We start from the raw sequence: 27,419 nt of genomic DNA, 5'->3' as shown, positions 1-27,419 counted from the left end.
AGCGATTATTCGATTTTTCGAATATTTGTTACAGTCTCCATAATCGAAAATTATTTTTAAAATTCGATTTTATTTATATATTTTTGTATTATTATTTATGTTTTTCTTTTTTTTCCTGGCTTAGTTTCAACCAAAATATAGACTAATGCTAATAATAGTAATAGTATTAATAATTGTAAATGGCCATTGGTGACACCACCAGTTTGTTTTACTGTAAACTTGGAGGAAGCCAGCAGCGCAGGCTGCGCAGAGTACAGACTGCTGCTGCCTGCTGCAGCCTGCTACACACCGACCCCCCCCCCCCCCCCCCTTCTCCGTCACACGTGCGATTGATTTATTGGCGATATACAGAACAGTGAGAACAACACAACTAAAGATGAACAAAGCGGCACGTTCAAAGAAGAGTTCCTCGTGGAACTACTTCGAACTGACAAGTGCAAATGAAGTAAAATGCAAGCTCTGCGAAAATACTTTTTGTTTTTTCTCATCCCGCGGGGGGGGGGGGGGGCGAATAATCTATTAATATTCGCCAGGGCTGTCCGATTTTCGAATTTGATCATGGTCAGTTTCTGGCATCCCTAGAAGGGAGAGAGGACCGTGCCCTGAGGAGCGCCCGTGCTGCTCAATATAGTGTCAGAGGTGTTGTTCTGCAGCCTCACGTACTGTGGCCGAGCTGTGATGTAGTTTGTTATCCAGCTCACCAGTGGAGCATTCACCTGCATGTCCTTTAACCTGTTAAGCCTGATTGACAGCTATCAGACAATATTGACAATTTTTACCTAACCGAAACGAGGGGTTACATATGGTAACCCTTGTTATATAAGCACAGGCGGAGCCCTCTACTGGACTCTATGGGTACTAGCCCTTGATCATATCATGCAAGCATTCATCCACTGAGACTTCTATAAACGTAGCCGGCCCCGGGGCGGGCCTACCTGAATGCGCGCGCATCTCACCGTATAAAAGGAGGCCTCGCCTCCTGACTGTCATCCTACACCTCTCTTCAGCGAGCGGCATAGGACAGACAGTGTCCCGAGTAGAGGGTTCTGCCTCTACCCCCCCGAGTAGAGGGCTCCGCCTGTGCTTATATAACAAGGGTAACCCCTCGTTATATCTCGTAATATCTCTCACAGAGCCCCGATGTATACACGCGCTGTCGTCAAACAACACCGTTCCATCCCACTGCCCCTGACCGGCTTTCTGGTTAGCAGCCGCTGCACCGCACCCTCCTTTACCTCGGTTGTGACCGTGGAGAAGTCTGGGCCGCGGCTGACAGAGCACACTCCGACGCGCTACCTCGAAAAGTGTGCTCGGAAAACAGTGCTGAGGGCTCTCCCCCCACGCCTATAGGCAGACGGAGAGAGTCCCCAGCCCCGTATGGGCTCACTGTGCACCACCTCTCCCGAGTCCCTAAGGAGCACGGGGAGAGCGCAAGTGCCCCATGTCCCCCACACTCAGATACTGACCCTGTGCAGAGTGTGTGTGTACTATAGTGTGGAGGGCTCTCCCCTCCTGCCCAAACGTTATCTCTGGGGCTACTTCGCTGCCAGCTGTAGCCCCCCGGGACCCGGAAGTGGCGTAGCCGAAGTACTTCAACATCAGTGTATGTGCTCGATATTGGCTGTATCGAACAAATAAACACAAACTAACTGTATCACTATAACATGATGGTGATAAAGAATGCACCTAACGTATAGCTGTTCATTATAGTAATACAAAAATGGCGCAATAACCCTCTTGAGTCTTTTTTAGATGTCTCCTTAAATCAACTTTTAAATGTACTTGTTATACATGGCACCCCGTGTGTTACATATCAAAATGTTCAGGACAGTCTCTGTTCTAGGTATAAAGTCACTCACCTTAGAGCACTGTGTGATGAGATAATTAGCTCTAAAGCTGAACTTAGGTTCACAAAAGTAGTGTAATATATGACTAACACTGTATATGCATTTGTAATTCATGTCTAAAATGTGTAAATTCCGAATTTTGAGTAAAATGTTTGTATATCAATCTACTTTCCCCACAGCAGGGACTGAGATACATCAGGACTGAATAATGACTTCATATGACATACCCAGGTTGTGTGATGTGTACAAATACAAATTCAGCATTAGAACTCTTTTTCAACCAACAATTTATTATAAATATTTTCTTTTCAACCAACTATTCTTAAACATATAAGAAACTACAAAATCGTACTATTTACAATATCAGAACTTATTCAACCAACTATTCATTATAAATGTAAAGACAGGGGAAGCAGTGGCAGGGTCTGAGTCCGTCTTCCAAGACAGTGGGACTGGCTGTGTGGGGGGTACGTGTGTTCTAAGAGACCTCCTTGCTGAGTTGATGCTGTTGGCTGTGGTGGAGGCCTTTGTGCCGTGGTGTATCTTGACCTGGTGGCAGGCACAGATGGAGGTGGAGGCAGCTGTAGGGATGCTGGTCTGCTGGTCCTTGGTAGTGATGGCAGTGGTGAAGGCCCTTGAGCCACAGTGTATCTTGACGTGGTGGCAGGCACAGATGGAGGTTCTGGCTCCTGGATATACGCCGCCTGTGGGCCGCTAGGCCCAGGCAGATGTGAAACCTCTCTGTAAAACAAATTAAAATGTAGGACAATAATTACTACTAAGTTCATTGAAATAAAGTTCAAACTTGTGGCATATTTCTTAAGCACAAATAACGATGCACAACTAAAAAGAAAGTTTGGGAGGTGGGGCACACACACACACACACACACACACACACACACACACACACACACACACACACACACACACACACACACACACACACACACACACACACACACACACACACACACTTTAGTGTATTTCCAGTTACTTTGCATTCAGTATAAAATCACACACATATAAATAAATCTATAACAAAGTCCCCTCTGTACAAAACAGTATGATAAAATACATGTCTATAGCCACTGTAAATGTCTCCGTTGTGGGACGAATAAAGGATTGTTTTTTCATCTACACATGTAACCTCACTTTTACACATCAAAATAACTTTTACACATAAAAAACTTTTACACAGTAAAAGTTGACTATTTGAGAGTCTGTTTTGTCCGAAGAAAAAGTTCAATAAACCTATTATTCATTTTCGCGGTATTCCACACAAATTGAAAGTACACTATTACTGTAATATTTACACTTACCCCCATGTCCAAATGGATCCTTGTTGTCCCTGTATTCTTCTTCTTCAGAAGAGTCGAAGCCTCCTGGTTCTGATGCTCCATTTTCACGAGTGCTAGCGAAAATAATCTCTAGCGCGTCCGTAACTGTTATGTTTTTTTTTTGCCATTTTCTCAGTCTCTCTCTTGTTTCCTCACATACGTTAACTGATGGGAGACACGTGGTTTATGTTTTTTTCTTGGTCGGTAGGTCCTTAGTGATTTCTTGAGTGTCCATTTGTCATTTCAGACCAACATAGCTGCAGCTGCCCCGTCCGAGATTTACTTGACTGACATACGATACAACCAAATCCCACACAGTGTAACGCAAAGTCAAGCTGCTTTGAGCGGCCTTATTGGCTGCTGTGAGTCGGGTAAAGTCTCACAATAGGTACCGCTGGAAAGCTAAAGTTCCAGCGATTCGGTGGTTATCTGCATGATATTTGTACTCCTTATAATCGAAAAGATCTGATTAAATACGTAGAATATGCACACTTCGACATGGCGCTGCGAGCGTCGACTCCAGAGGGAAGCCATCATGCTCTTACATTTGTCGATGGTGTTTTACATTTACAAACCACATATTGCCACACAATTATTTTTATGTTCACACAAATATTTATGAGACAAATCTAAGCCCTTACTCCTCCCACACAGCAGTGTTTTGAAGAAATTATATTTTTAACAAAACACACATACTCACCGTACAGACATATGAACACTGACACACAACCCCCAGAGGTATGAGGGAGGTTTAACCATCAGGTATAGCTTCTTTTTATAGACACTTATATGACCCCCCCTATGACCTTGTATCCTGGAGAGCCAGTAGCAAGTCCTGATAGTGACTCTTATGTTCATTACAAGCCCAATATTAAAATCTTATGTTTTAAAAATGCATTGTTTGTTGGTGCTGGTGCTAAAGGAAAGGTCCCGGGGGCGTTAACATCCGAAGGGTTCATCCTCAGGGAGCAGGACGGGGGTCAGCACTGTGTGAGCGCCTCCAGGTGGGAAATCAGTCATCAGAGGCCAAGCTTCAGAGTGATGCTTTTAGCAGGAAGCAGAATTTATGAACATGGATAAACCTTAATATGATTCCTGCTTGTGCTGAAATGTATAGCACACTTAAAAAGTTAGGGTTGGAGGCGAGTGATGAGGATGGAGTGGTAAACATCACTGTTTTAACCACAAGGCTCTGCGCCCTAACTTGGGATGAGCAAAGAGCAAATTGCGTATCATGTGCAGGAAGCTTTCAAGCAAAAACTGAGCATTAGTGTTTGGAATGATTACAACATATTTTATTGTATTAATGAAAAATTATATATATATATATAATATAGATTTTTTTATTCATTTAAAAAATGTGATGCAAATATACAGTGTTGTTTTGCAAGTAAATGTGGTCATTGAATGTATTTTGTGTGAAAGCAATGACAAGTTATTTACAGTTTGATCCCTGAGCGACTTCAGTTTGACCAATGCATGTTATCAATTTAAAACAATTTAAAGGTCCGATGTCATTTTTATTTTTCATTTAATCGTTTATTTGAAGAGGGACAATGCATATTGATGAACATTTAAGACAAATAATGCTTTAAAACGTAAACATGCTGGATTTGAGCTTTGAGCTAATTTCCATCCGTAGTCCATCACATACAACATTTATAAACATAGCAAAAATAAATACATGATATGCAGAAAGAGCATGAGCAGCATACACAAGCATTAACCACATGGCAGTACAATGTAGCAGCAACGACATATAAAGTGCAAGAGAAGATACAAGAGCTACATGGTCATTTCTACTGATCATATTTCCATTGTTGAGGTCTACTAAAATAGATTTATATTGTGCAATTTTCCAAAATCGCATTGGTTTCTCATACAGCATCTCTGTATAGTATGTGTATTCACTCTCTGTCCTAAACGGCTTGTTGGAGCTCCTGCCCCCCCTCCCTATGAGCCCAGTGGCCGTCTGCGAGACACAGCGAAACCCAGCCCGAACACACACACACCCGCAGCCTGGCTGGGAGTTTGTGTGTGTGCTCACACACCGACTGCAGCTGAGAAAAGATTGAGTGTGTGTGTGTGAGGAAGTCCACGGATTGGTAAATTTGGACCAATCCACGGACTTAACGTAACGGCTGCACGGATTGGTCCATTTGGGTATGGGCACGTCACTGTACCCAGGAAGAAAAAGTTAAATGTCCAACGAGGCGTTCTGGGGCAGCATAGACAGGTATTTTCTGTGTTAGAGTTTTACTCGCTACAGGGTGTACTTTGAGGGTTTGTGACTTTGCAGACCGTTTACATGCAGAAAAAGCTACATAACACACAAGGGGACGGGTAATAACCGGAAAAGCATGACATGGGACCTTTAAACCAAATAATGAAACTTTTGAAAAAGAAATAACAGTGTCTGTGCGTCTTTGTCACTGTTTATAACGTTCTACAGCTTTTCTTCACACATCATAACTTTAGAGTTAAGAGACACACACACACACACACACACACACACACACACACACACACACACACACACACACACACACACACACACACACACACACACACACACACACACACACTTCCTGTTGTTGTCTGAGAAACCTCAACTTGGAGTTAATCCTCAAGCTCAAATGCGACACTTATCGGTACTCACACAGAACACCATCATCACTCGCTGTGTTACATTTTGAAAGCAAAACCAGACCAGGAAGGAGAAAAGGATAAAGGGAAAGAACAATGGGGGCAAAGAGTAGGGAAATTAGGAAAGGAAAGAAGGGTGGGAGGCAGGAAACTGAAAATAATGCATTAAGTAGAGGAGAAAGGAAAGGAGACATGTGACCAACACAGACTCTGTCTCATGCAGGGAGGTAAAGTGGACCTGAACACAGCGCTGCCAATCAGACAGACAGCGCCCATCTTTAAACAGCCTGTTACCAAGGTAACAAGTCACCCCAGCAACAAGGTGAAGACAGACCTGCAGAGATCTAGTGAGCAGCCCCGACAGGTGAGACACACACACACACACACACACACACACACACACACACACACACACACACACACACACACACACACACACACACACACACACACTTTAGTGTCACCATGGTGATGCTTAAAGGCAAGTTAAAGCTGTTTCACAGGGGACGCAGGGGTCAACCAGGTTGTTATGGTGACGGGGGCCACTAGAGGGTGCTGAGGCATCATGGGAAAGGCAGCATGACAGTGTGTTTTGCAGAGGGAATGTAGGATGGTGTGATGATAGGAAATTGCAGAAAATGGGAGATGAACATTTATTAATAGACAAAAGAGGATTTTTATTTAATTATACAGTAGTAGGGATGTCACAGAAATATAGGATGGAAAACAATACGAGATAAATACCATGGTTCTTAAAAACGACATGTTCTTACACTCCTTTATTACTGTATGCATACGGTTTTCTGTTCAACAGGTCATAATTCCCTCTCTAATATCTATTTAATAAACATCTCATCAAACAACTGTGTTTATTGTTGCTACTCCAGTAAATAGGTCAAACTTTAGATAGGACTTTTCTGGGGAAATATTTATAATCCATTTAATAAAGCCCTTGTTAAGGCCCTGACACACCAAGCAGTCACCAGAGAACTCGCCGACGCCGACGCGGACTGTTGCGTCGCCGTGTTCTCCTGCGTCTTGGCCATGTGTCGCACTGGAACACACCGCAAAGACTTCAGCTTAGCACGTACGAACTGCGCATGCGTGAGTGGCAATCACTCTCCTTACCAGCAGGCGGCGGTAGTGTGTATTCGTCATTCAAAAGAGGCAACAACCGGAAGACAGGAGGAACCTTGGAGCGAGCTTTCTTGACATGACATGGATCGGTAAGTCTCTTGTGGATAGCCACACCCTCTGCCCCGTTCTGTAGGTAGGAGCTGCCCGCCGCCGTCGATCAGCCACCGTTTTCATCCGGAGTGAACTCTTCAGGAGGACCCGATGAGCTGCAGCCCAGATATGGTGACATCTCTTTACGAGAGCGTGAGCCGACGGCACCAACACTTCCTTCTCGGACTCTGGAAACAAGGGTGGTTGATAGCCACAGTGACAGTGAAACGGAGAAAAACCGGTAGCAGAGGTAGGCAAGGCATTGTGTGCATATTCAACCCATGTCAAGTGCTCACTCCAGGTTGCGGGGTTCTGCGAAACCAGGCACCGCAGGCAGGTCTCCAGCTCCTGATTCATCCGCTCCGTCTGCCCGTTGGACTGAGGATGGTATCCAAAGGTAAGGCTGACGGACGCTCCCAGGAGGCTGCAGAATTCTTTCCAGAACCTGGAGGTGAACTGTGGGCCCCGGTCCGACACAATGTCTTTGGGTATTCCATGAATGCGAACAACATGTTTGAGCAGAACTTGAGCCGTCTCCTTAGCAGATGGCAATTTGTGCAGAGCAATGAAATGTACCATTTTAGAAAATCTGTCGACCACCGTGAGGACAGTGGTGTTACCTTTCGATGAGGGCAAACCTGTGACGAAGTCCAAGGATATGTCGGACCAGGGTCTGCTGGGGATGGGCAAAGGCTGTAAAAGACCCATTTGTTGATTAGATTAAGTCTTATTTCTGGCACATACTGTACATGCAGCCACGTACTCTGCCACGTTGCTTTGGATAAAAGCGTCAGCTAAATGAAATGTAATGTAATGACCTGTGACCGCATAGATATAGGTACGAACAACCTATTGGCTGGACAGCCACTGGGTTTCGGGCTCTCACCACTGGCACGCTTTACCTGAGCTACTATAGGCCAAGTCACCGCTCCAACCACATGGTTAGGTGGAAGGATTGGGTACAGTTCCTGTAACTCTTTTTCATGGAGAAATGACAACATCTCCAGAGCAGTTTTTGGTAGTGGCAGCTTTGGGAGGTTGATGATCTCCTGGACCATCTCTGCACCATCAATATCAGACTCTCCTGCTGCAGTCAGTGTCTTCTCTACCTTGCTGCAGTGTTTCTGCAAGTCACCCCTGGGCATTCCTTGAAGCTGAAGGGCTCATCTGCAGTTTCATACCCAAACTGCCTTTTTGTACTCCTCAGCCTCTTCACCTTAAGTTCTGGCTCTATGTTGAGGATCTCACAGATTTCCTTGGCAGTTGACTGAGCATCAGTAAACCCGGACTGTCTGTACGCTGCAAGAGAGGATTTTGCAGTTTCAATGAGTCTGACAGCAATGTCAAGTTGCATTGAACTGAACTGCAGCAGCTTATTCACCTGGTTTATGGTGGTGAGAATGTCAAACCATACCACTGTGCATATCAAAAACCTGTATGAAGCCACTTCTTCTGCCAGAGCCTGAGACAGACAATAAATCCATCATTCAAGCAGACTTAACCTGTTAAGCACCAAGCCTGTTTTTCATGTTTCAGGCTCGAAAATGACATGCCCAAAACAAATGACTACAACTTAAAGGTGGGGTAGGTAATTTTGAGAAACCGGCTCGAGATACACTTTTTGTTATATTCCATGGAATGCTCTTAACAGCCCGATAGCAATGAATATCTTAAGTGCTTTGACAAAAAATCCATAAAAAAATGTCATCTGTGGAAGCCGTAATACTGTAAAAAGTACGACCAATCATTTTAGGAGGGGCTCTATAAGGAAGTGGCAGATTTTCTCCGGTTGTGTATTTTCAAATTCTAGCGATCTCGAGCCGGTTTCTCAAACTTACCTACCCCACCTTTAACTTCTAAAAGGGTTATATGAATAATTTCTTTTATCAAAGCAAGGTTACATCTGTGAGTTGGATGTAGAAGTGTCAGAATCAATATAGATTTTACTCAGTCACAGTGGCGAGCCGTGAGCTTTATACCTAGGCCCTCTGACCCCCACCCCTTCCCTCGAAAAAAAGACGTTATTACGTCACAGCGTATACTTCAGCGGAATATCAAAACAACGGCCCAGGGTGCAAAACGCATCAATGACAGCGACCCTCTACCACACAAAACAACACCTGTGAACCCAATTTGTGTTCTTTGACATTGAAAATGATATTGCATTGTGTTTGTTACTTTCATTGCAGTTGTATGTCTTAAGTGTAATTTGGCATGCTTTTATTTTGAAGGCGAGTTCACGCTGTTGACAGGAAGTTGTTGTTGCTATGGAAACAAGAACAGTTTCACAGCGGGCGGAACTCGTCATAAAGTCCGCGATAATAAAACCCACCCATTTAGAGGGAAGATATGATTGGTCAATTGTACTGTCATTTGACATTACTCTCTCGTTCAGTTACTATAGCGGGCCCTCTGTGAATCGCAGAGAGGCCCGCTATAGTAACTGACATTCAAACAGAGACTGAACAGGCAGATTCGAAGGATTTATTTCTTTGGAAATGTTATTTTATTAAATCAAGTTTTTTTTCGGTAAAACTAATGAAAAATATAACAAAAATAATATTAAAAAAAATATATATTTTAAAAAAATATATTTTTTTTTAATGTTTTTAAATATTATTTTTTGGAATATCTTAGGCCCTCACAGAGGGCCTAGAGGGCCCTGACGGCTCGCCACTGCTCAGTCAGAATAAATTCAGATGGAACATGGTAAAAAAAGGTAAATTCTTACCTCCGCCTAAAAGAAACCCATTACTTATAGTGAAAACCACCCTTGAATGATGGGATGGTAGACTAAAAGCTTTAGGAATCCAAAGTACAACATATAATAAGTACCCTGTATCGAGATTGATGGAAAACAAGTGACATTTGACCTTTTTAGCCAGGTTTAGAAAAAAAAACCCACCTCTGGGGTGATTTGGGTGTAAATGGGCGTTTTTACAGTTTCTCTGGAACCCATTGGTCGATTTTGGTGATTGTAATCTCTTCCTGACCGTCAGAGCCAATAGAATCGATAGACACATAGACACCAACATTAACACAAAAAGGTGGGGGCTTTGCGCATGCAGGCTTGCATCAGAGTGAAGCGATCTCTCGCTCTGACATCTGGAAACGGAAAAGAAGTTTTATTGCTTATGGATTATCAGAAATCATTTCAAAGAGGACACAGACACATTGGATTAACCTATGGATTAACTGCAGCATCGTTTTTTATCGTTTTAATGCCATTGAAGACCAGTTTTGACCAGACTAAGACCAAGGTAAGCCATGTTAGCGTTTGTAGCTACCTAGCGCCAAATGTTTTGATGTACGTTTTCATTTATAGAGTCGCAAATTTGTATCACTGAATGTTGAGGTGGGCACCCATCGATTCTGTGTCTCCAGACGATGCTAATCGATGGGTTGACTGTGCATCTAGGATAAGTAATAAGGGAGTTATGAGTGAGTTTCGGTGCAGTGATAGGTTAGCATTTTTTCGCTCGTGGCTAATTCAGAGGCTGAGTGTTAGCATTGTGTTTTTCTTTTTGATTTAAAAAAAAAAAAAGATCAGTGAGCTGAGTTTCTTCCCGTTACATGGATATAAAACATTCATAGTTTATTAAATATTAAGATTCCTTAGACGTTGTTTCCTGCAAATGACGCGTTTATCCGCCCGGTACCGGGGGGGCGGTGCGTAACAGGTTAAGATATGTTTTGATCTTAATAGTGCACTACAGAATGAATATAGTGAAAATACTAGCCTCAAAAAGATTAAAATATAATTAATGCAAATAAACTACTTCTACTAATAATAATAATCATAATCAATTCAATAATATAAATACTATATTATTATAATATTGTTTTAATATAGTCAAGACAAAACATGCTTATTACATGCTCAAAAACTGATATTTCTTAAATCTGTATTCAAATGTAGTTCCCTCTGAGTTGTTGATCAATGTATCAACAACTACACACACATTTCTATCAGTATTTATCTGTGTTGTGGTTGACATGATGATGACTGTTAGGAATTAAGGGGAGAGGCTGAGCATCACCATGAAATGTGCAAATTGACATAAAAATGAAATAAAAGGGGAAAAAATGCTCCATGTTTTTTAGGCTGTAAACTTTTAACTGTTATGTAAGCCAACTAGACAGACAGTTTATCACTCTTCCTCCTGTACATTAGCAGATAAAAGGCATCAAATACTTGAATGAATGGTAAATAAATAATGCTGGAAATAACTGCATCTCCATTAGCCTATTAGCTATGCAGAGACTGCCTTCTTCATGTCGTGAATTGCAGCTGATGTGTTTAATATGGCAAAAGTTTGAAATTTGACTTATAATACAACATTCGCAAGTTTTACATTTGAAGGCCGCTACACACCCACCTGAGACCAAAGAACGCGTACCGAAGGCGTTCCGACTTTTACGCCAGCTACGTCGGCTACGCCGCCCGCTACGCCGCCCGCTACGCCGCCCACTACGCCGCCCGCCTACGAACACACCGCAAATACTTAAGTCGACGAGTGGCAATAACTGTCCTTACCAGCAGGCAGCGGTAGTGTGAACAGCCAATCAGAGTGATTGCTTGGGCCGACTTTCTCTGACCTCTCGCGGCCGATTCAACTGCCTCTGACGGCCTCTGACTCCCAAAATCGGGTTGGTGTGTAGCCAGCTTGACTCATACAAATAACCCACCTTCGAGTGATGCTCTAGTTTCTTCATGTTTAGTTTTTTTTTTTCTCTTGCTTTTCTTGTCTTTTCGCCGACATCTCTTCACCTGCAATAGTGACCGTATCAAAGCAGTGATGATGTCGATTCATTGCAACGGTGTCGGGTTACAGACAGGCTCCCGATGATCAATTTTGATAGCTAATGCTATCATAGAGTCTAGGTCTGCGGGAAGGTCTAGAGCAGGGGTATTCAACTAAAATTCAACGAGGTCCAGTTAGAGAAAATCTCCCCATGCAAAGGTCCGGAACATCAAAATGTCTAAGTTGCTTTATGAATTAGTGTGATATATATTGAAGTAGCCTGTAGCTTTATCAACGTCTGCATGTCATCAACAACTGACTGCCAATCAAATAAAGAAAGTACAATTCAAAAACAACAATATTTATTGTCAATTAACATTGAACTATACAGATATACAGTAAATACTGTGGATATGTGTAATGTTCCTCTCGGGCTGCATTTAAAAATAAAATAGAGAAATAAATAAAATAGCTTTGTTAACCGTTTCACATCATGACTTAACAGTTTCAGACGAGTATAGAACATATCAGTCTTTACACATCATAACAATTGAACAGTTTTAAAGTTTCTCTTTCTTTCCCTCTTATATTGCAGTCCTTCACTCACTTTGTTTTGTATTCAGTGCGAGAATTGAGCTTGAGCTTGTCCTGCCAGGAGTTTAAATCTGGGCTGAAATGGTGTCAGGGCCATTCTCATACACACATGCAGGTGCTCTTTGGTTAGCCTCGGTTAGCCTGCCCTGGAACGATATTTAGTTTTAATTTTGATCCTGGTGGACTGATCATATTGGGCTCTGAGACTGCTTATTTTTTGTGACCTTAGTTCTGACTTGAGAGGGAATGTTTGGTCAAACACTTTGTGTTTTGTCTCATAGTGGCGTTTTGGCACTTTTAATCAGGGTTGAGAGGGTTACTTTGTAAATGTAATCGGTTACTGAATACATGGCTCTGAAAGTAATCCGAATACAGTTAGAGTTACGTGTCTTAAAAAAGTAACGTATTCAGATTACTTTTAGAATACTTTTGGAATACTTTATTTTTCCATAACAGATGGGTATGTTTTGGTGAACAGGAGACACTTATTTTACTGTTTTCATGGCTTATCAAGAGCACAACTCAAACACAACATCTTGGTGTCATTCTGGACAGCTCCCTCTCATCTGCACCCCACATAAAAAACATCACCCGGACTGCATTATTTGTACTCTCTTAAACCTTTCCTTAGAATATGTTATGAATTGTCAGGTGTCCTTGGGTGCTTTGAAAGGCGCCCCTAAATAGAATGAATTACCATTATTATTTATTATCTGAAACGACGTAATAACTTTTAAAACTGTTTCCAGTCACTTGCCCCATGCATTCAGCAGCAGCAGGCCATTCACTTTGATTTGATCCCGTTATGAAATGTCATCATTTCGACAATAAAGAAATGCTACATAAACGTTATCTTGCACATTTTATCGAACCATCTCCGTTTCTATATATTTTAAAAGAGATCTCTCTCTCTGATCTGCGTGCGGGGGCGGGGCCTCACAGACATGCTGCAGCGCTGTGCAGTGTGCACACAGTTCTGCTGGTAATGAATATTACATTTTATGAGGAAACCTTTCCACCAATAATTCCAAAAAGTATTCCAAAATGTATTCACATTCACCGCTTCTCTCCCTGTATCGCTAATTATTCTCTTCACTCACTTTCCTCTTCTCTCTGCCACTCTCTCATCTCTTCTTCTGTGTTTCTCTCCGTGTATCGCTCACTCGTCTCTTTCGCCCCCTGTCGGCGGCAGATAAAATAGAATCGCCCCGTCAAAATTGAAATCCCCTATTAATGTATTGATTATAGGTCCGGGTCCGTATAGGTCGGCGTCTGGGTCCGGATCCGGACCGCGGTCCGCCTGTTGCCGACCCCTGGTCTAGAGGCATCAGCTGGTCTTTGATCGTTTCTGACAATCCATTCCTGAATGTGTCCGTGAGCAATCAATTGCCATTGTTCTGAATTCAATGGCGTAATCTGCTACTTTACGCTTACGTTGTTTGATCCTCCCTAGCATCTGGGCTGCTTCCCTAGCTGGGGTGACCTGGTCAAACACTCTTTTAAATGCTTGAATAAACAGTGATAAAGACTGACATGTTAAAGAGTTCCTTTCCCATTCAGCAGTAGCCCATGTGGCCGCTCGGCCCGACAGGTGAGAAATAATAAATGCTACCCTGGCATAGTCTGTGTTGTAAACATACGGTAGCAGCTTGAAATGTACAAATGTAGAAATGAAAGGTTCTACAGTCACCAGAGTCTCCAGAAAACTTTTCCGGAGAGGCCAGACGAGGCATAGATCCCACATGAGATCCCTGAGCTGTGGTTGTGGAGCCGCTGGCTGAGGAAGAGAAACTGCAGGCACAGACGCAGACTGTGAGGATCCAGCTTCCAGGTATGCGAGCACACGCTGTAATGTATCTGCTACCTGGCCGACTTGGGAGTTGGTAGACACCTGGAAACCCTGCTATTGATCTGTGATTCCTCTCAAAGCCTGCTGCATGGCTGAAAACTGCTCCTCATGGTTGTGCAGACGCGCACCCTGTGCGCGTAACGCTGCATTCACTGGGTCTGACTCGGCTGGGTCCATGCTTTTTGGCCAGATTGTACTGTCACGAGTGTACACGGAGTGGACCCAAAAGCACGAATGCAGACACAGGATTCAAGTATCAAAAAGAGTCTTTACTTGCAAAGTAGTATAGTACAAAAATATAATGAATACAAAAAACACAGGATCGGCAGATCCAGAAAAATACATACAAAGATAAATCTACACTAACGCTTACCTAACAAAATACCTAGAAAATTACTATTACCTAATCTTACCTGACTACAGGGGCAGCTGCCCCCCCACTGTAGAGCCTTGCCCCCCCAGCTGCCCCCCTAACTTTTGTGTCCCTAAAACTGTACTTGTAGAAACAAACCTACACTATGTCCACAAGCTTCTCAAGCAACGAAACAAGCAGTACATTAATTAAATTGAATCATTTTAAATATCATTTTAGGCCCGTTAAAAACGCAGCTACGGCCCTGCATTAAACTGCGGAACGGCGTTCACAGACCGCGGCTCACACCGCTGCAGAGAGGGAGTGAGCTGTCCCAGCACCTGGAGGTGGACCAGCACCTGGAGGTGGATCAGCTTCCCCTGGGAGCATCTCCCCTTCTACTAGTTTTGTTTTTACTAAGGACGAGAGCTTGAAACTAAATATTAATAAAACGCTCCTTTTTGAATCGATAGCGTTTAACAGACGGTCGCTGTTTGGGACGTTACATTCCAAATGCTACACAGACAGTGGTAGCTGGGAGATCGATCACTTTTATTTGCTAAACTATGCAGTAGGCCTACTATTAAATCCACGTAATTACACATCACAGCAATGAGGCCAGATAAATTAAACCAGGATACATCCTTTGCCGTCAAACACAGCTGCCTGTGTGCGTTTGATAAATAATTTCTTATTTTATATTTATTATATGCTACTTATTAGCTACATGGCCCTAACGTGTAAAGTTATACAAGCATTTGTATCAGTGCTTTTCACAAGTAGACTCTTGCAGGCCAGAGTAGCTGGAGTGAGTCAACAACAACAAAAAGACATATCTGAGAAGTGATCAGGAAGAACAGAAAGAGGAAGAGGAAAAGACAGTACACTGAAGAGACCAGGAGGGTCAGAGCAGGAGGAAGAGGAGGAGATGAATACATTAGTGAAGATGAAGAAATGTATGTGAGGAATAAAGATGAAGTGTCAGAAAGAGGGACAGAGGCAGTGATCATGAGGCAGATGAAATTCCAGCTGGACCACATGGTATGTTTTTATTCTCCTTGCATACATATTCCAATACAGCAGCACAATCTAGCGGCTCTTAGTATTGACAAATATTTATTGAAATGTGTTGCTGCACAGGTCACCTTTGGCTCTCTTAAGAGATGGGTGATGTCATTTGTGTACTTAATTATAACTAAGAACCTTTACTGTACTTACAGTAAACAGAATTCTAGGGTATCATGAGTACTTTTTGCTGTTTTATACTGTATTTATAAGGCGTGTGGTGCGTGTGGTGCAGTGGGTTGTGCGTTGGTGTTCGGATCAGGGGGTCAAAACCCACTGCAGTCAGCATGTCGTTGTGTCCCTGGGCAAGACACTTCACCCCAAATTGCTCCTGTGGGGATTGCCCACAGTATTGAGTATGTAAGTCGCTTTGGATAAAAGCGTCTAACAAGTAACATGTAATGTAATGTAATGTAATATTTTAGTTTGTTTGTCTGAACACCTTGTTTCTCTTGTGCATTAAGAACACTTGTGTTAGGGCATGATTTAACAATAAATAGGTTATACAGTATAAAATACCACGTACTGTCCACCATCCCATGCCACCCTGGGATGACCTCTTGCCCCCCCTTTGCCACCCCATGTAAAATGTTCTTGAACCGCCACTGCCTGACTATAACTATATATGTGAACAATGACCGTAACGATAACTAGAATAATTTGGATAACGCTGGAGAGTTTGGTAAAAGACACAAGACAATCTGGCAACAAACAAAGGGAGACAGGACACTATATACAAGAGGTAAGTGGACACAGGTGGAAACAATCAGGGGCGGGGCAGACACTGACGATGGTGGGAAAATAAACAAGACAGGAAGAAAAGGGACCAGAAACGAGACAGGAAGTGAAACATAAATATCTAAACTAACAAAAAACATTTAACACAGTTGCCGACGCACAGAGAGTCCTCTCACATAATCGACTCCACATGTAGTGTACATGATCAGCTCTTATTGTTCTCCATTATATCACCTACAGTATGAGGGCCACTCACATACTGATGGACCCAGGCATCTAGGTAACTTGTACTTTGTCCTCTCTTCCCACCAAACTCCTCAACAAGTTCAAGATGATACAGATCTGCTGCTACAGATCACCCCATCCTCTGCACTGCACTGGCTCCCTGTTCAATACCGGAACCGGAATTCCACCAAACCGGTTCCAGGGCCGGGCTAGAGCCCGATTAAGCTCTGGTTCTTCCTGTTTCCACCGCAGTGCTTTAAGCTCCGAAAACCGGATCTTAGCTGGCCCCACTCGGCTGCCCGGCAAGAACCAAGAACCAATACGCCACGCTTACGTCGGAGGGGGGCGGGATTAACCTAATCAATAACAGCGCAACGCAGTCCCCCATCACTGTACCCTGTATGCCAAGGCAGGTCTGCCTTCACTTACTGGTCGGAGGCTCAGTCATTGGTACATGTTCATCTACAAAGCCATGCTGGGTAAACTACCGACTTATATCTGCTCTCTGATCTCACGGAGAGTGGCAAGTAGCTATTGCCTGAGATCACAGGATGTGTTTTTATTACATGTGCCAAGTGCTAGGACTGTTTTAGGTGCTAAAGCTTTTATGTGCGCTGCTCCTCTAGCTTGGAACACCATGCAAAAAATATTGAAACTGAGCATTTTGATTCCCTTGCATCGTTTTAAAGCACGGCTGGATGAAATATTATTGGATACCTGTAAATGTAAATAGGTTGCTAATGTATACCCCTGTAATTATGTTGTGATGTCCTTTTGTTTTCTGTTTGTTTTTATATGTGTAACTAAATGTGCCGCAGGTCTCCCTTGTAAAAGAGATCGTTGATCTCAATGGGATTTTTTAACCTGGATAAATAAAGGCTACAAACAATTGTTGTTGTTGTGAGTGGCATTCGGGAGAAAATCAGCGACATAAGCGGTGATGTCATGACGCAGCACCAGTTGGGCTCTGGGCGGTGGAAACACAACTGGGGCTACAGAGAAGAACCAGTTAAGCACCAGAAAAGCACAAACACAGAGCTTGAACTGGAACTGGTTTGGTGGAAAAGGGGCATTACTCAACTACAATGGGTGCTAAGTCTTCCACTGCCCCCAGACTCTGGAGGTTCATTCAGTCATACAGAGTGTCGATTGCTGCAGTGGGATGGTTTGCTAGATGTGTTTTGCCTTAACAGGAAAGACCACTGAGGGTCTTTTCTGAGTCCTGCTGTCTGCAGGAGCAAAACCCACAGCCCCGTCTCAACATCACAGATCCTGTTGTTCCCAGGCAGAATCCTAATAGTTGCCTTGACATGTGGTAACATATTTGAGGAGGCATGTTGGCCTACAGAGTAATTTCTAAGTTGTTCTCATACAGATGTAGCAGCTTATTTCAGACTCCAGCATACAGCTTCCTGCCTGCTACCTGCCTGCTACCTGCCAAAGACCAGTATCTGGGAATGTTAAGCCCTCCCACTATTTTCCAAGAGGGCGTTGCCAGATTTTCAATTTCAGGATTTAACCAGGAGATGGCGCTTCATTCACAAAAACAGGAAGACAACTTTTCATGGACTTTCAGTTTTGTTTAGAAGAGCATTTGAACACATCAATATTTTAGATCAAATAAAGTATATCTAATCTTGTAATTCAATAATATATAGTCTTTATATATTAAATAACTATGGCCAAACTAAGACTTAGTTTTTCAAAAGAGAAAATGCAGATATTATATAAAAAACTAAAGTTAAAATCTTGTTTTTAATGCCCCAAGAGCAATAAAAACACTTGGTAAAAAAAATACAAGCTGTAAAAATACTTATATGTATTTAATACTAATAACATAATGATTAATTTCAGATGATAATACTTTTTAGTGTCTGTCTCATGCAGCAGCTGACCCGGCCGACAGTAAAAATAAACATTTATAACTAGTTTAGGTTGTTTGAGAGGTAATTAAAATAGCTAAGGGTGATGATCTGACTTGAAGTGTGTGTTTTGCTCCTAATTAAATGTTTTGATAAGTGCATGCAGATCACAGTACAAGATGTGAAGTCAACAGGTATTCACTCAGAGGGGGGTAGCTACTATTTCTTTTCAAATGCATATAGGCTCAGTCAAGAATTTGAATGGGATGGGGAGACGTGTGTGATTAAAAATGAGTGTCCAATCTATGGCCAAACTAAGACTTAGTTTTTCAAAAGAGAAAATGCAGATATTATATAAAAAACTAAAGTTAAAATCGTGTTTTTAATGCCCCAAGAGCAATAAAAACACTTGGTAAAAAAATCCTGAGTGAGGCTTTCATAAATTGCATTTAGCTGACGCTTTTATCCAAAGCGACTTACTATTTAATAAATGATAAATGATTATTCATAACAAATATGACTGATGTGTGATTATTATTCATACTATATACCAGAGGTGGGGACTCGAGTCACATGACTTGACTCGAGTCAGACTCGAGTCGCATATTTTTTTACTTGAGACTTGCTTGACTAACATTGATAAAAGACTTGACTTGACTTTGACTTGGTATTCATGACTTGAGACTTGACTTAAGCTTGAGACAGATGACTTGAAAGGACTTGTCTGTTTAAAATTAAATATTTGCGTTTGTTTTTGTAGTGAGATATTGCATTTAGTTTTTTCTAAAAACGTCATTGGGTGATTATAGCGCCATGCGCGCAAACCTGGCAACCCACTAGACGGCAGGACCGTCAGTTAACATGGCAGCGGCTAGCGTTACTCCACAAATAGTGAAGATGGATTCAAGGATTATGTTGTCGATAACGCTAATAAGAAGAGAACAGCGGTCTGCAGGGTCTGCAGCATAAAGATCAGTGACACGACCACCACAACATCCAACTTCATTCGTCACTACAAAAAAACCCACAGAGAAAGGTGCGTGAATGTGTTGTGTTAGCTAGAAAGCTAACGTTAAGTTTAAGCTACGTTAGACTTGGTTTCAAATCGATTAAGCATTACAAAGAGAAGACAAAACGGTAAATGAACACTAGAACCGCCAAGGGATTCATTTGTACTAACCCTGATACTGACGGGCTGTCAGGAGAGGGAGAGAGAGAGAGAGGAAAAGAGATGCCTCGTTTATTTCCCCTGTGTTATTATCAGAAGTTACTGTAAACTGTTGAATAATGTAGTTCATCTACTTTTAGTAGTTTGTTTAAATGTTTTAATTATGTTGTTTTTGTTTGTTGAAGTGCATAATTCCTTGATTTATTGTAAAATGAATCTGAACTTTTTGATCTGTTATGATGATAAACTGAAGCAATTTCAAAATTAACCCAATGAACTGAGTTTTAAATCCTAGCTATATTGTCTGCAGTTCTAGGGTTAATATTCATCTAATATGATTGTCATCGGTCTAAATTAGATTTCAAATGATTAACTGTGTATGTAATGAAGATCATAGTGTGGGTTAAATCCATTTTCATAACCATAATATAACCATAAACTGAAGCAATTTCTAAATTAACCCAATTAAGTGAGTTTTAAATCGTCCTACTTAGTTTATAAGGAAATTATGAAGAGGAACAAATTAAATGATTTGAAAATTATATCTATGTAGGTGCTGATGCTGTTGGCGGTTCTAGTGTTAACAGAAATTTAAATTAAATATGTGTAATGGCAAATGCCATATATGATTTTCTTACCTGGAATTCTGCCTTTTTTAACAGACTTTTTGATTGAGTCCTAGCTATATTGAGTCCTAGCTATATTGTCTGCAGTTCTAGGGTTAATATGAATCTAATATGATTGTCATCGGTCTAAATTAGATTTCAAATGATTAACTGTGTATGTAATGAAGATCATAGTGTGGGTTAAATCCATTTTCATAACCACTGTCTTTTAACTGATTTAAATGCGGAAACTGGGCTTATTCATCAGAATTTCGTATGACTTGACTTGACTTGACCTGAGCAATGACTTGACTTGACTTGCTTGACTCTCACCACAGTGACTTGGGACTTGCTTGATACTTGTAGGTCAAGACTTGAGACTTGCTCATGACTTGCACATGTAGGACTTACTCCCACCTCTGCTATATACTGATATAGGGCTAAGTAAGCAATCAATCCTGCAAATTAACCCTTAGTTGTTCAATATATTTATTCAGACAATGTGAGTAGAAATACAGAAATTCTGCTCCCACCTAAGGCCAACGTTGCAATATTACAACATTTCCCTAAAAACTTACCAAAACGTAAACATTTTTAAAACTCTTTCATTTCTGCTCCAGAGGCTATACAACAACATCTGAAAGGTCAAAAAAACAATTTCAATTTCACTTTCCACTATGTACAGGTATCTTGGGTCAGTCTTGTCTTCCAAAAATCAGGAAGTAAAGTCAAGATGTGAACTCAACACGTAGTCACTCAGAGGGGGGTACTAATTATTTTCAAATGCATATAGGCAATGCTATCCATTTACATGTACTGTAGGCTCTTTCAGTCAAGAATTTGAATTTGAATGGGATGGGGAGACGCTCTGCCAACAGTGACCCAATCTTCTGCTCCTTACAACCCACTCACTGCCTGTGTTTTAACATGTTTTAACATGTTCTTTTGTTTTGTTTTAATGTTCTGTATTTTAAATTGTTTTATTTAAGTATCCCAGTAATGTATGTTGCATGTTTTAAATGTATTGTATTTACTTGTTTAAAATGAAATGTGTTTTAGATTGACTTTTAAAATCTAACTAACTACAGATGAAAAATAGCCTCTTGGCTAACTCTGGCACATTTACAGAAATGTTCATTAATGTGCACTGTCCCTGTTAAATAAATGAATAAATAAATAAAAACACCATTGCCACCGGTCATTCCAGTGCCAGTGGCCACTCCAGGGTTGGCGGCCACACCTGATGAACCCACCAGGGCAGTTTCCTCAGAGCGAGAGGAACATTTTTATCAGGACAGCTTTTGTAAGGGACAGCATCGCCCTGAGATCTATGCTGCTAATATTTTCATAACGCCATTTGTGACATATGGGAGAATGGTGAAAAGAACCAACTGGACTGGGACCAATGGGAAAATGCCTCTTCCCCTCAATGTGAAGCGATCTAACTAAGTTCTATTCATATTCTTGACGGGAAGAGCAGTGTAAATAGTGGCCTATATGCATTTGAAAAGCAATATAAATCACACAGTTAGTATACAATAGGCTTTAAAAGCACCATCGATAACCATTGCCCTTCTCCAATTCAAACCAAAAGAGAAAATGCAGATATTACACTCTGAAAAGAAAGGGTAGACATATCTGTACTCTTAGTGCCAAGTAGCTAAGCTATTCATTCGCAGAAATGTAAAGTGATCTAACTAAGTTCTATTCATATTCTTGACGGGAAGAGCAGTGTAAATGGGGGGCCTATATGCATTTGAAAAGCAATATAAATCACACAGTTAGTATACAATAGGCTTTAAAAGCACCATCAATAACCATTGCCCTTCTCCAATTCAAACCAAGGTATCTTGGGTCAGTCTTGTCTTCCAAAAAGTTTGTGACAAGATGTGAAGTCAACAGGTAACTCAGAGGGGGGTAGGTACTAAATGCCACCCATTTACATGTAGGCAAACAAAGTCAAAAATCAACATACAGTAGGGGGGTGGGGGATGGTGAACGGTATGGTCAATGTTTGTAAACACAATCCCCAGGATGTGTCCGAATCAAACCAAAATAGAAAATGCAGATATTACACTCATAAAAGAAATGGTAGACATATCAGTACTCTTATCAGACAATCTGCATTTCCTAATGTGGGACAGTTCTGTGCAAAATGTGGGACACTGAAAAGTCTATGTTAAAAAGCCTCAGTCACCTTAATTCATGTAATAAAAACATCTCGGTCAGTAACACTCAAAGCTAAATGTGCAATACCATGTTCAGCTATGTTACTATTTATAATGTTATTGTTGTTACAACAGAAGATGTTTTTCTTTATATTGAAGTTAAATGCATCAATCTGGTGCACTTTGAGGGCAAAATTAAGAGATTTATGGATACCGCTGGAAAAAGCTGCAGTACATATGCCGAGCCTGTACGTAGCGCTGTAACTTCCTCCACAAAAGCAGCCTTCTGTTTATTCAACGTGGTGGGGGCCGAGGGAACCGGGCAGAGTTTTTCGCCGGTCAACGTGTGTTAAAGTTGAAATCTTCCTTATTGAGCTTTAAAACAAATGAATAACGACTATATATAATAATAAAATACACGGAGCCTGGCCTCTCTTTGTCCTCCCTCTCTTCTGACAGCATCAATGTCTGTCTCATGCAGCAGCTGATCCAGTAATGAGTGACACATTTTGAGTTGTATACACTGTTGGAAAGAGGAGATTCCTAGCTTTCTAATGATATCAGGATTGTTTTTGTCCTCCAAATATTAAGCAAAATATGTCACATTATATAATGACTGTCACCGAGTCATCATTTTGAGAAAAAGGCCTTCAAAGTTTCCTCTTCTCTGGAATCCATCGATCTGATTGATTATTAGCGGAGCAAATGATCAAAATAGTCCGGAGGGAAAATATTTCCGTTTGGATTACTGGTCTGGGGGAAGCTCGCGAGTGTATGTGTGTGTGTGTGTTTGTGTATTTTTGCGTAAGTGTATATTGTGTTTGTTTCCCGGGGAACACTGTTGTTATGCCTGCTGTAACGTTAAATTACTCCGTTCTCAGATTGCGAGTGAGAGGTGCCTGTCATCTTCCCTTTACAAGCTTCACAAATGTATTTATCGTGTGATTTTGGAAATAAAAGTTTCATATTCTGAAAGCCAAGACTTTGTTTATTTAAAATCAAATAAAGCACCCGAACCCCGAAAAAATAGTTTTTTACGCAAATCCACGTTTATTTTTAAATGAGCCGTTGCGACTTCCGACTGATTTTGATAGAGCGGGTCACATATATTATATAGTGTATTGTATTATTAAGTAATATCATGCATTAACCCCATTATAGCAGATGCCACATTGAATGGATGAACACATGTATGCATCAATAATTACAACAGAGTATTTCTAAATACAAGCTGTAAAAATACTTATATGTATTTAATACTAATAACATAATGATTAATTTCAGATGATAATACTTTTCAGTGTCTGTCTCATGCAGCAGCTGGACCTGTAATTTACAGGAAAGGAGTGCGCGCTACTAAAGAGCATAGACTCTATATATAAAGAGACGCGTTACCATGGAAACCAAACAATGGTGTAGCTGTATTGAAGTCCGAGTGGAAACAGTAGCATTTGGAGCGTTATGTTTGAATGAAACAGCCAGGTCGTGACTCACACAAAAAAAGTGTTACTTCACTAACTGTAAGCTTGTCACTCAGAGTAACCTACAGTTACTGTGCCCTCTTTGAAATTATTTCTGATAATCCATAAGCAATAAAACTGCTTTTTTGTTTCCAAATGCCAGAGCTAGAATGTAGCTCCACTCTGCTTTACATTTACATGCGCGCAGCCCCCACCTTTTCTCTTCACAATGAGTGTGTGTGTGGGCCTCCCCCTTCGATTTTATTGGCTCTAACGGTCAGAAAGAGGTGTCAACCATCAAAATCGAGCAAGGGGGGCCAGAGATATAGAAAAAAAACCATTTTCACCCAAATCACCTCAGAGGTGGGGTGGTTTTGGCTAAACCTCTCTAAAAAGGTCAAATGTCACTTGTTTTGCATCAATCTGGATACAGGGTACTTATTATATGTTGTACTTTGGATTCGTAAAGCTTTTAGTCTACTAACCCATCATCCAAGGGTAGTTTTCACTATCTGTAAAAAATTATTTTTGGACGGACACTATAATTTACAGTTTTTTACTATGTAAAATCTGAATTTTCTTTAAAATAAAAAACATATTGATTCTGACATCTTCTACATCCAACTCACAGATGTAACCTTGCTTTGATAAAAGAAATTATTCATATAACCTTTTTAGAAGTTAAGTTGTAGTCATTTGTTTTGGGCATGTCATTTTCGAGCCTGAAACATGAAAAACAGGCTTGGTGCTTAACAGGTTAATGAAGTTGAATACAGAATATTCATATTTGTCAGTGATTTCATGTCAATTCGGCGAACATAAACACAAATGATCGTGGTGAAGATGATGATTAAATTAGGATTAAAAATCGAGAGCCGGCTGCATTTCCTCTTGTTCGTTTTTTTCGACTAAACAACATTATTTTGTTAAATAACAACATGGTGATGTTTTGTAAATGATTACATGTCTTATTTAGCACAGACTATGATCCTATCCGTGACATATGGATCTTAACAAAGATCCGCTATACAGTAGTACCAGACATACTGTACATCCAGCTTACTGTATCGAAGTTGATTTCACATGAGCTCCAGATTGGAACCCCACTGCACCCCCTGGTGGATCAATGATCCATTGCAGCTGGCTTCACAATAATTAAATGTATTTATCACGGGGGCGGTCTCAAGTCAGACTGGTGGCAGGCTCTTCATCACTGGCCTTTCACGGGCCGTTCACGGGCCGACCACGACCCTCGCGTTTCAAACTGTCCTAAATAAGCTGCTACATCTGTATCTGTGTTAGTGTTGTGTATTGTTGGGATAACTTTGTGACTTGTTTTCTGTAAGCAGGATCAGCAGTTAGGTTATGGTCGTACTTCACTGTTCATCCTCACAACACTTCCTGTACCAGTGTTAAAAGTACTCAGATTCTTAACTGTAGTGAAAGTAGAAATACTATGATCTTCAATCACTCCACAACAAGTAAAAGTCGTGATTTTAAAATCTAACTTAAGTAAAAGTACAAAAGTATTCGCATCTTAATATACTGTAAGTACAGAAAATAAAAGTGCTAATTCTGCACAATGATCAATTTCAGAACTAAATAAAGTGTCATCAGCTAAATGTACTTTGAGTATCAACAGTGAAAGTATTAGTTATGCAGAACTGACCTTTTCACACTATTATATTATCCTGTTATTATACATGTGACAGCATTTTCATATTGTAGTTTGTCAATGTGGAGCGACTGAAGTACTGTGGTGATCAGTAGTACAGTACTGCATTATACCATATGTGACCCGCTCTATCGAAATCAGTCGGAAGTCGCAACGGCTCATTTCAAAATAAACGTGGATTTGCGTAAAAAAATAGTTTTTCGGGGTTCGGGTGTTTTGTTTGATTTTAAATAAACAAAGTATTGGCTTTCAGAATATGAAACTTTTATTTCCAAAATCACACGATAAATACATTTTTGAAGCTTGTAATGGGAAGATGACAGCTCTCACTCGCCACTCTGCTGTTCCGCAACGCCGCCCCCCCTCCCTCCGGCTGAAATTATGAATGTAAGGCGTATAGTAATCATAGATAACACGGCAGGGTCCGTTACAGTTTGTTTTAATCTGATTTCAATTAAACAACGTCTTGGCTTTCAGAATATTAAACTTGTTTCGGCAAATTCAGATGATAAATACAACTTTGAAGCTTGTAACGGCATAATTACAAGCGGAGAACCGAGTAACTTGACGTCACAGCAGGCATAACAACAGCCGGTGTTTCTCGTGAGTGTTTTCCCCGGGAAACAAACACAATACACACAAACGCAAAAATACACAAACATACACACACACACAATCGCAAGCTTCCCCCAGACCAGTAATCCAAACGAAAATATCTTCCCTCCGTAGTATTTTGATAATTTGCTCTGCTAATAATCAATCAGATCGATGGATTCCAGAGAAGAGGAAACTTTAAAGGCCTTTTTCTCAAATTGATGACTCGGTAACAATCATTATATAATGTGACATATTTTGCTTAATATTTGGAGTACAAAACAATCCTGATATCATTAGAAAGCTAGGAATCTCCTCTTTCCAACAGTGTATACAACTCAAAATGTGTCTTCGGGTCAATATGACTGATTTCGATGGAGCAGGTCACATATCAGTATATCATGTGGTTTTATATGTACCGTACAAAGTAACTAGTAACTATCACTTGGAATGAAGTAGGGATGCCAGCGATTATTCGATTATTCGTTACAGTCTCCATAATCGAAGATTATTTTTAAAATTCGATTTTATTAATATATTTTTTAATTAATATTTATGTTTTTCTTTTTTTTCCTGGTTTGGTTTCAACCAAAATATAGACTAATGCTAATAATAGTAATAGTATTAATAATTGTAAATTACCATTGATCACACCACCAGTTTGTTTTACTGTAAACTTGGAGGAAGCCAGCAGCGCAGAGTGCAGACTGCTGCTGCAGCCTGCTACACACCGACCCCGCCCCTCCCCCCTCCGTCACACGTGCGATTGATTTATTGGCGACAGAACAGTGAGAACACAACTAAAGATGAACAGAGCGGCACGTCCAAAGAAGAGTTCCTCGTGGAACTACTTCGAACTGACAAGTGCCAATGAAGTCAAATGCAAGCTCTGCGAAAAGACGTTGGTCTACCACGGCTCAACGTCAACAATGCGTTCGCATTTAAGTGCGAAGCATGCCAAAGAAGTGCCTACAGACACAGACGCAGCACAGCCGGCCATTACCAACTTCATTTCAAGGCCACGTCGTTGTGATGACAGGCGTGCAGGTGACATAACTGCACTTATCACCAATATGATAGTGAAGGACATGCTGCCAATAAGTTTCGTGGAAGGAGGCGGTTTCCTTGAGCTTATGGCAAGCGTGGAACCAGATTACAGGGTCCCGGGCCGTACTACAATGACCAAACGAATTGAAAAGCTGTACAAAGATAAGGCAGAAGATCTGCGCAGAAGCTTATCAACTGTCTCAAAGGTGTCGATA

General features: G+C 41.1%; 1 protein-coding gene across 6 annotated transcripts in view; it reads left to right on the top strand.

The window, feature by feature from the left end:
* Nucleotides 1–27,419, top strand: part of mbd2 (methyl-CpG binding domain protein 2) — a 111,581-nt gene that overhangs the window by 28,007 nt on the left and 56,155 nt on the right. For 4 of the 6 annotated variants that reach the window (XM_034120249.1, XM_034120251.1, XM_034120248.1 and 1 more), the window contains one exon: nucleotides 6,054–6,194. The exons of 1 other annotated variant lie outside the window; for it this stretch is intronic. In XM_034120249.1, coding sequence (XP_033976140.1) covers nucleotides 6,054–6,194 — 141 coding nt within the window. Of the gene's footprint in view, nucleotides 1–6,053; nucleotides 6,195–16,725; nucleotides 17,081–27,419 lie in introns of those variants that run through there. One more of the 6 variants, XM_034120253.1, reaches the window with a different exon arrangement.

The sequence above is a fragment of the Trematomus bernacchii genome, unplaced genomic scaffold (genome assembly GCF_902827165.1).
Source record: "Trematomus bernacchii unplaced genomic scaffold, fTreBer1.1, whole genome shotgun sequence".
Taxonomy (NCBI): domain Eukaryota; kingdom Metazoa; phylum Chordata; class Actinopteri; order Perciformes; family Nototheniidae; genus Trematomus; species Trematomus bernacchii.
The sequence above is the reverse complement of the archived record's forward strand: the minus strand, read 5'-3'. Positions and strand labels throughout refer to the sequence as shown.